The sequence below is a fragment of the Callithrix jacchus genome, chromosome 5, assembly GCF_049354715.1.
Source record: "Callithrix jacchus isolate 240 chromosome 5, calJac240_pri, whole genome shotgun sequence".
NCBI classification, from domain to species: domain Eukaryota; kingdom Metazoa; phylum Chordata; class Mammalia; order Primates; family Cebidae; genus Callithrix; species Callithrix jacchus.
In genome coordinates this window covers 115,858,283-115,868,092 of record NC_133506.1, presented here as the reverse complement: position 1 = coordinate 115,868,092, position 9,810 = coordinate 115,858,283, and the positions used below count along the sequence as shown (strand labels likewise).

Below are 9,810 nucleotides of genomic sequence, written 5' to 3'. Positions count from 1 at the left end.
CCACTGACTCCCACACTCTTGTAACAGATGACCTCACAACAGCACTAAGCGAACGGCTCTGGTGTCCAGCAGGCACGGTATTAATACGCCTTTCCTCTCTCCTGTCAGACTGCAACCTGGCTTTATGCACCTGGATGTCCTCAGTACGTAGTTCTGAGGCAGGCACATAAAATGTCAAGGAATTGACTGAACGAACTAAGAGCTCCTGGATGGGTCCGGGAACTCGCCCGGGCACAGGGTGCCAAAAGGCAGTCAAGCCCCTCCCGCGGCCTGGGGAAGAACCGACAGGGGGCCGCGGTGAGCGCCCGGGCGCCCGGCAGGTGGCGCCGCAGACCCGGGCCGGGCCCTCTTGGAGCACTGTCACGCAGCCCCTCTTCCTTCCGCCGCGGCGGCACCAGAGTCCGGCCCCGCGCTCACCGCGGGCCCTGCGCTCGTCTCCTGCTCGGGTCCCTGCCCGGCGCCGCGCTGGGCTCCATGGCGCTCCCCGGAGCCCGGGCCCGGGGCTGGGCGGCAGCAGCCAGAGCGGCCCAGAGGCGCCGCCGCATGGAGGGAGCGGGAGGGTACCGGAGTCCTGAGCCTGCGGGCCGGCGCGCGGCGCTTTACATACACGTGAGTGGGGGGCGGGGCGGAGCCCGCGGTGTGTGGCCACAGCCTTGGCCGTGACTGTGGCGCCGCTTTACGTACACGTGAGTGGGGGCGGGGGGCGGGGCGGAGCCCGCGGTGTGTGGCCGTAGCCGTGACCAAGGCGTCCAAAACCCAGTTGGCGGCTTGTCACTGTATGAACCTGCCTGCCTTGTTTCCTTGCCCCCGTATGAGGTCTGGGATGGGACCCAGTGCCCTGGCAGGGAAGAGCCTTGGTCCAGAAACCTGAAGCCTCTGCTACTCACCAGCTCGGTGACTGACCAAGTGGTTCACATTTCCTAACAGTTTTCCTCTTAGCAAGACAAACTTTTTGTACAGAGCAATGGTCTGATTCGGTAGCTGGGAAAATGACTCATAGAAAAATTGTATGAAAATTCTATGATCCCAGAAAGAGCTTGGGTTGAGTTTCTTCCTGACGTCTGCTAGTTGGAAGAGGCAGCGTAACAAAGGAGTGAGCCTCAGTTTTCTCACATTGAAGTGCTTGTAAATAACCCCAGTGCGACCTGTCTTGAGCAATTGTGTGGCTTAGATGTCCTGGCTCCTGTGGAAGGACCTTGGAATGGGGGTGTGCGACTGAACCCTGGAAGCGGCCAGGGCAGCTCAGAGTCTCCTCTCACCTCTCACGTGCACTCACTGCCCGCAGTGGCCGTACTGCGAGAAGCGCTGCAGTTACTGCAACTTCAACAAGTACATCCCTCGAGGCATGGAGGAGGCGGCCATGCAGAAGTGTCTGGTGACCGAAGCGCAGACACTGCTGCGGCTCAGCGGGGTGCAACGGTGGGTTGTGGGGGCTGTAGGCGGCGTTTTGGGAATTATTTGGAGGAGTGGTGGGGGATAGGTGCAGGCATCCTAGAGGGCTCCCCCAGGTTTCATTTCTCCATCCTCTTTCCCCAGGGTGGAGTCTGTGTTCTTTGGTGGGGGGACCCCCAGTCTAGCCAGTCCCCACACAGTGGCTGCTGTCCTGGAGGCTGTGGCACAGACAGCCCACCTGCCTGCAGACTCGGAAGTCACATTGGAGGCTAATCCCACTTCAGCTCCAGTCTCCAGGCTGGCGGAGTTCGGGGCAGCAGGGGTCAACAGGTTGTCCATAGGCCTCCAGGTAACCCAGGGCACCCATCCCATCCCAGTGCACCTCACCCTTCAGTGCTCTCTCCCCTTTGGTCACATTTGTTCATTCAGCATTGATTGAGCTCCTTCTGGATGCCAAGGACACTGTAGGGCCTGGTGTGACACTTTTGTAACTCCTCGTCTGCTGCTGTCACAGACGACAAACTTGATGAGAAAGGGATCAGATGTGGCTTTTTCTATTTCAAGCACCCACCATAGTGCCTGGCACGTAGTAGGTGCTCAAAAAGGATTTGCCACATGACTGGAGACTCTGGGGAGGCAGATTGTAGTCAGATCACTGCAGCATGGTGAAGGCTGCCTGTAAAGGGGGTCTCTGTAAAAGGCTTTCAGAGTACAGCCTGAAGGGAGCTCAGTCTGATGAAATCACTGAAACTTCCTGGAGGAGATAGTGTTTGAATGAAGAGGAAGAGTTCCCTAGGTGGGGGCATGTGGGAGGAAATGACACAGGACATGGAAGAGCCTGGCATGTTTTAGGGGAGCTGTGAGTCGTTCCTTGTGACTGGAGAGGCTGGAGACAAGGCTTCAAGGTAGAGTCCAAAACCTTTGGTGCCTACTAAGAAGTTTGGGGTTTTTCCTAGTAGTGATAGAGAGCCATTGAAGGTTTTTAAGTAGGAAGAAACCGATTCCTCTCAGGTTGACCTCTGATATTTCCATAGGACTTCCGGGTTGTGGGCTTTGTTCTGATGGGATATACTGACAGAAACACATCATTTCTAAGATATATTTACCCCAAAATGCATATCTTGAATCTGATTGTGAGGAAACATCAGGTAATCCTAAATTAAGAGACGTTTAAAAAATTATTGTGGTAAGAACAGATAGCATGAGATCTACCCACTTAACAGACTTTTTAATGTCGAGCAGGGTTAACTTTAAGCAGTGTTGTTCAGCCGATCTCTAGAAATTCTTCATTTTAAAAAACAACTGGCTTGTATTCTTAAAAAATGTCAATGTCATGAGAGACAAAGAACGGCTGAGAATCTAAAGGAGATGAGACTGCTGACTGCAAAATGTGGGCCCTGACTGGGGAGGAAGGGGGAAATTACTACATTAGATGTTATTGGGACAATTAGCCAAATTTGAATATGACTATGGATTACATAATGGTATTGTGTCAATGTTGCATTTCCTGAACTCTGTAATTGGATTGTGGTTATGTAAGAGAGTGTCCTTGTTCTTAGGAAATACACATTTAAGTATTTAGAGGTTAGGGAGTATAACATCTATAACTGCTATTCAATATAGTGGCCACTACCCACAGACTAGTGAACATTTGCAATGTGGTAAATTAAATTTAATTCAGTTAAATTTAAATAACCACATGTGGGAACTACCTATCATATTGGACAGTACAGCTATAGAGCATTTCCACCATTGCAGAAAGTTCTTTTGGACAGTGCTGGTTTATACCTTACTGCTAAATGACTCAGCATAATAACATGTATGTTTAAAGAGACACAAATCTGGACAAATGTTGGTGAATCTAGATGAAGGTGTTTTTTGTGATTTTCTTTCAAGTTTTCTGTAGGTTAGAATTATTTAAAAATGAAAAATAGTCCAAGCGTGGTAGCTCATGTCTGTAATCCCAGCACTTTGGAAGGTCAAGGTGGATGGATCACCTGAAGTCTGGCGTTTGAGACCAGCCTGGCCAACATAGTGAAACCCCATCTCTGCTAAAAATACAAAAAATTAGCCAGGCATGGTGGCAGGCGTCTGTAATCCCTGTCTCACCCAGCTACTTGGGAGGCTGAGGCAGGAGCATTGCTTGAACCCAGGATGCAGAGGTTGCAGCGAGCCAAAATCATGCCACTGCACTCCAGCCTGGGCAACAAGAGCGAAATTCCATCTAAAAAAAAAATAATAAAGTAAAGACTGTTGGATTTGGAGTCAGACAACCCTAAATTCCAGGTGGAACTTTGCAACCGTATGGCCTTGGGCAAGTTATTTAACACCTCTGAACCTCAGTTTTCTCGTCTGTAAAATGGAACTGATATTGGAGGGTTACAAAGATTAAACACTGCATAAACGTGCTTGGCACATAGCGACCCTTCCATGAACAGCAGCTCTTGGGCCAGCTTGACACCCCCACCCCACCCCCCGCCTTCCAGCTGCCTGCCACATGCTGTTTTCTCCCTGTATCTGTGTCTACAGTGGGGTGGAGCGTTCTTGTCTGTGTCTGAGCTGCGGATACGCTTATACCCACCCTCTTTTCCCAGTCCCTAGACGACACTGAGCTCCGGCTGCTGGGACGGACGCACTCGGCCCGCGATGCTCTGCGAACGCTGGCAGAGGCCAGGTGGCTGTTTCCCGGGCGCGTTTCCGTGGACTTGATGCTGGGGCTGCCGGCCCAGCAGGTGGGACCGTGGCTTGGGCAGCTGCAGGAACTGCTGCACCACTGTGACGACCACCTCTCCCTCTACCAGCTGTCCCTGGAGCGGGGCACAGCCCTTTTCGCCCAGGTACAGCAGGGCGCGCTTCCAGCCCCTGACCCAGAGCTCGCGGCTGAGATGTACGAAAGGGGCCGGGCCGCCCTTCGGGAGGCTGGCTTCCGCCAGTATGAGGTCTCCAACTTTGCCCGGAATGTGAGTCCTGGGGCTGATGGCTGGAGGTGGAGAATGGGCAGACTGCGGTGTTACCGAGGCATTGTGACCTTCTGAAGAGAAGGATCCCGACTGGGCACTCTCAGACCTGAGATGGTGGGACATTCTAACATGGGGCCCCTTACCTGATCAGAAACGGGCCCACCCTCTTCACTCTGCACTATTTCCTCCTCCCCGCAGGGGGCGCTCAGTACACACAATTGGACTTACTGGCAGTGTGGTCAGTACCTTGGCATTGGGCCTGGTGAGTCCCGTCAACTACAGAAAGGATGACTCAGGAGAGGAATGTCGTGGCTGTGTGAACTTGGGCTACATTAACCTCTCCAGGCGTCTGTTTTCTCATATGTAAAATGTGGCAAAAAGTAATACCTCCCAGTAGAACTGTTGAGCATGAATTGTAAGGGACTTGATGTCACGCCTTGCACTGCGGTTCTCAGCCTTTGGTGGGCGTGAGAACCTCCTAGAGGGCTTGTTAAAACCCAGGCTGCTGGGCCCCACCTCCAGAATTTGCAATTGGACAGGGCTGGAGGAGAGCCTAAGAATTTACATGTCAATGTTTTGGGATAGATGATAAAAAGATAAAAAAGGGAGGCGGTGGTGTCACTTGCCTCTAATCCACGCTACTTGGGAAGCTGAGGTGGGAAGAGCACTTAAGCCCAGGGGTTCAAGACCAGCCTGGGCAGCATAGTGAGAGCCCATCTCAAAGAAAAAACAAAAGGAAAAGAATTTACATTTCTAGCATGTTAGAGGCAGTTGCTCCAGGGACTACATAATTTAAATCTAGTGAGCACATAGTATTAGCAGCTGTTAATGTGGGGATGGGTGTTGATGTTGTCAGGGGCCCATGGGCGATTTATGCCCCAGGGGGCCGGAGGCCACACCCGGGAGGCTCGGATCCAGACACTGGAGCCTGACAACTGGATGAAGGAGGTGATGCGGTTTGGCCATGGCACCCGGAAGCGTGTGCCCCTGGGCAGGCTGGAGCTGTGAGCATCCAAGGGCACAGGTCTCCCCCAGGGGCCCCACTCCCCAGAACCACCTCCACTGTACTTGTATTTTCTGCCTTGCCCTGGCCCCTGCCCTGCACATACTGCGTGGTCCTTGTTAGCCTCCTCTAAATGCATCCCAGGGTAGAATGTGAAGAACGGGAGGAGCACAGGCCTCCTCTCCAAGACTCCTTGATGATTTTTCTTTGAGGCTGGAGGAAGTTTTGGCCCTGGGGCTACGCACTGATGTGGGGATCACTCACCAGGTAAGGAGTTGGGATTCTTGCACACCACTCCCTCCTAGTCTTGCAGAATCAATTCCCCCTCTCTACCACCCCCCCTACACACACACACACACACACACACACACCCCTCTAGTTCCTGTGGGATTGGCAACTAGAAGTGGGTCCTGGGTCTAGCTGAGGCCCGATGGGCAGAAGCAGTGGGCAGTGTGGTGCATAGCTAAGAACCCTAGACCAGGGCTGCAGAGACCCGAGTTCCAGGCCTCATTCTACTGCAGCCTTGGACACAAATCCTTCCACCGCTCTGAACCTCAATTTTCTGAGCTGTGTGAAGCAATAGATAGATAAAGGGTTTCCAAATGTTTTTAAGGAGCACTGAGACCTCTCATAGGAAGCACAGTAGATAACGATCAAGCAAACCCAGAGCTGCTCTGGATAAAGTCAGAGTCATAAAGCCCTGGCTGGGGGTGGCTGAGAGGGGAAGGAAGAGAGGGGGAATAGAGGAAGGCCTGGCTTGGCTGGAGGCTGGATTCCAGCCTCAGTGGAATAGGCGTGAAGGTGCTCACCTCCCTGCTGGCCCATTGGCCTGGTTCTGGTTTCATGCTTGTCAGCTGCTGAAATCTCCATACTGGACTGGCCCCTCCCCCCATCTCTCACCACCACCCAGCCATGTGGCCTGGAATAGCCAGGCCAGCTTCTCACCTCTGACCTTCTGGCTTCCCCAGCACTGGGAGCAGTTTGAGCCCCAGCTGACCCTATGGGACGTGTTTGGAGCGAACAAGGAGGTACAGGAGCTGCTGGAGCGGGGCCTACTGCAGCTGGATCACAGGTGTCTTGGGGGTGCCGGGCAGGAGGGGCTGAGGTATCCTAGGGAGCCCTGACTACAGCTTCACAGACCCAGGAGAATTAAGAAAGACTGACGGTTAAGGAGGGGCCTGTGGGCGCTGGGGACTTGGCCCTGGTGGGGGATGAACTTGCAATTGGTAAGATGAAGTAGTCACCTTTGGGCCTCTTGGTTTTCCAGGGGTCTTCGGTGTTCCTGGGAGGGTCTGGCTGTGCTGGACTCTCTCTTGCTGACCCTCCTGCCTCAGCTACAAGAGGCCTGGCAGCAGAGAACCCCCTCCCCTGTGCCAGGAGGATGACCAGATGTTCCTGTGTTCCAGGGTGACGCCAGGTGGGCTTTGAGGACTGGGTTGGCCCTGCAGACATCTCTTCTCCATTGTTGGGGGCTGTCTCGGCTCCATGTGGCCATTGCCCAGCCCTGGCATCCCCAGGGGAATGGCAGCAGTGAGGTAGATGGGAGGACATTTCTGGTCTGGGAGCTTGCATCCCATTCAGCATCTCCGGACTCGCAGGCTGGCATGTGTTCCATGGCTGGGAGTTGCTTTCCACCCATGTCAGCTTCTGTTTACCTTTGGCATCAACGAATGAAGTGTTTGGAAATCTTTCTACAGGCAGTTACCTCCCGAGGAGAAGCCTTCCTTACTTTGAAGTAAGGTCCTAAGACAGCTGGATGAATCAGGAAAACCATGTCCCCTCTAGGTAGTATTAATATAAGCAGGAAGGATCTACTGTAGGAATGAAGCATTTATAAAACCATTGAAAGGGACAGAGAAATGAACATTGGAGAAAGCCAGCAGCAACTGTCAGAAATCAGCAACGTGCAGGAGGCACAGAAAACTCCTGCTGATGGTCTCAGCTTCCAGCGGCACAAAAGCAGATGATGTACAGGAAAATGCTCAGAAGATGCTACAGAACCTCATGCCTACTGCCTGCCATGGCTGGAAAAGGAATCGTCATTTCTAGAAGTATCTCTCATTAGTGGACTTTAAAGCAAATCCTGGCTGGCAGGAAATGCTGAGGAATATAGTTCTTAGGCTTCGAACCTCGCCCATAAGGGAGAGAACATAGAAGGACTGATGCATGCTGGTGGATCCATGTGTGTCCAGCACAGAGGCCTGCTGGACTCTGAGGACTGGGAAAGATCAGAGCAAGCCTTGCCTCTTATCTTTGGGCAACCGGAATCTGTTTGGGGTGACAGGAGCCACACAGACTCTCCTGAGTCCCCTCACCCACTCCCTTCCCCCTGTGTCTTTCCCTCGAGAGTGAAGGCGGATGGAGTTGACCAGAGAAAGGGGAGAGAATTCAGGAAAGACCCAAAGTGTTTGTAATTCTTCTTTGTCCTTTTACCTACAGAAATGGTTACACGGTTCTACTTAAATAGCCTAATAAACACATCTGGAGCCTGCCTTGACTGTGGTCCTCTCCTTTGTCTGAGCTTAGAGCGCAGAATCCTGATTTCAGGACTAGAAGCTTAGTCTAGGGTCCTTCCTCCACTCCCTACATTTTGTTTTGAAAGATTTCAGACCTACAGAGAAGATGAAAGGATAGTTCAGGAGACCTTATATTCCTTGTGCGCTATGTATCCGGAAAGTCTGGAAATAGGCAAATTTTCATAATGCCATCAGGGACATCTTCAATCTACTGAAAAAGATGATAGGCCAGACAGGGTGTCTCATGCCTGTAATCCCAGCACTTTAGGAGGCTGAGATGGGAGAATCACTTGAGCCGAAGAGTTTGAGACCAGCCTGGGCAACATAGCAAAACTCTGTCTTTAAAAAAAATTAAAAAATAAAATGTTTCCAGACTCTGTGGTCACCCTATAGATTCATCAATTGTTAATTTTTGGCCACATTTACATCAACTTTAGATAGATATTGTGTATAATTTTTTTTGACTGAATAATTTAAAAGTTGTAGACATCAGACTGGGCACGGTGGCTCATGCCTGTAATCCCAGCACTTAGGGAAACTGAGGTGGGCAGATCACTTGAGGTCAGGAGTTCAAGACCTGCCTGACCAATATGGTGAAACTCCATCTCTACCAAAAAAATACAGAAGTCAGACGGGTGTGATGGCATGCACCTGTACTCCCAGCAGCCTGGGAGGCTAGCAGGAGAATCACTTGAACCTGGGAGGCAGAGGTTGACAGCGAGCCGAGATCATGCCACTGCACTCCAGTCTGGGTGACAGAGCAAGACTCCGTCTCAAAATAAATAAATAAATTCATTAACCACATACAATCATTATAGATAATTTTAGTCTTTCTTAGAAAAGAGCTTTCCATTTTTTGAAGGGCTGATACTTTTTGGGAGGTGGGCGCAGGGCCTTGCTGTGTCTCCGAAGCTGGAATGCCGTGGCATGACCACAGCTCACTGTAGTTGTGACCACTCAGGTTCAACTGATCCTTCCACCTCAGCCTCCCAAGTAGCTGAGACTACAGGTGTGCACCACCATGCCTGGATAATTTTTTAATTTTTTGTAGAGATAAGGTCTCCCTATATTTCCCAGGCTGGTCTTGAACTCCTGGGCTCAGTGCTGGGATACAGATGTGAGCCACTGTGCCTGGTGAAGGGCTGATACTCTTAACCTGGACTTGGTGTGTTGTATGTGTGAGACAGAGGGAGTGGGAGGGGCATTTTCCTGGGAAGAGGCTCCATAGGTTTCATACCTTATGTCACAGGGTACCATGGTGCCAGAAGTAATCTAGTATCACTGTCAAATGAGGCATGCTAAGCTCAGCCTCTAGCTGGGTGACTAGAGGCTGGGGCTTCCCCACCTCTCAGGTAGGCACGTGCATTTCCCATGTGCCCAGTGGGTGTGAATATCAGTCCTTCTTTGACCCTGTGGTAACATGGTAAGTGTTACTACCTCTCCTTTATTCATGAAATATTAAGCAAGCACGAATGGTGTGCCAGGGGCTGCACCGGGCATGCAGGGAGGAAAAAGACCTGTCCTGGCCCTCAAGGAACTCGCTGCCAGGTTGATAGATGTGTAAAGAGATTAATTCCAGACTTGTCAGTCAAGGTGTGCAGGCAGGTCATGGGAGCCAGGGGCACATTTGGTTCGGAAGGGCTAGGAGCAGGACAGGGGATACCATTTTCTTACCACCTCCATTGCCCCTGCTGCCCTGGAAATCCTGGCCCTGGGGCAGCCTGTGGGGTGACCCGTACTGCTTAGAGAGCTGCTTCCTGAGACTTCCCCTGATCTTGACATTCAAGAAGTGAGCATGGGGCTGAGGCAGGTGCACCATCAGATAACCTGGGACCACTCAGGTTTCTCCCCACTGCCAGGGCTTGTGCCACCTGAGACGTCTGGGCCTCCCTGCTGGGACACCTCATGAGACCCGTGCAGAGGAGCTGGGTGGGAGCCA

The 9,810-nt window shown here is 51.9% G+C and overlaps 2 protein-coding genes across 4 annotated transcripts in view; both read left to right on the top strand.

Moving 5' to 3' along the window:
- The first annotated feature begins 330 nt into the window (after positions 1 to 330).
- Positions 331 to 7,847, top strand: RSAD1 (radical S-adenosyl methionine domain containing 1). Of its 3 annotated transcripts, none has more exons than XM_078374204.1 (9): positions 331 to 609; positions 1,286 to 1,419; positions 1,537 to 1,741; positions 3,987 to 4,229; positions 4,551 to 4,614; positions 5,209 to 5,356; positions 5,568 to 5,622; positions 6,324 to 6,427; positions 6,623 to 7,847. In XM_078374204.1, exons 1-9 carry the CDS (start codon positions 475 to 477, stop codon positions 6,738 to 6,740), a joined length of 1,206 nt encoding a protein of 401 aa, XP_078230330.1. In that variant the 5' UTR covers positions 331 to 474; the 3' UTR covers positions 6,741 to 7,847. The 3 variants fall into 3 exon arrangements, 2 of the variants coding, with proteins under 2 accessions (XP_078230330.1, XP_008995621.3); XM_008997373.5 differs by having other exon boundaries at positions 3,987 to 4,352; XR_013535865.1 differs by lacking the exon at positions 5,568 to 5,622 and having other exon boundaries at positions 3,987 to 4,352.
- Positions 6,620 to 9,810, top strand: part of MYCBPAP (MYCBP associated protein) — a 43,422-nt gene continuing 40,231 nt past the window's right edge. Inside the window, exon 1 of the mRNA XM_035301246.3 lies at positions 6,620 to 6,772. Within this exon, the coding sequence (XP_035157137.2) occupies positions 6,745 to 6,772 (28 nt within the window). The 5' untranslated portion in view covers positions 6,620 to 6,744. The remainder of the gene's footprint in view (positions 6,773 to 9,810) is intronic.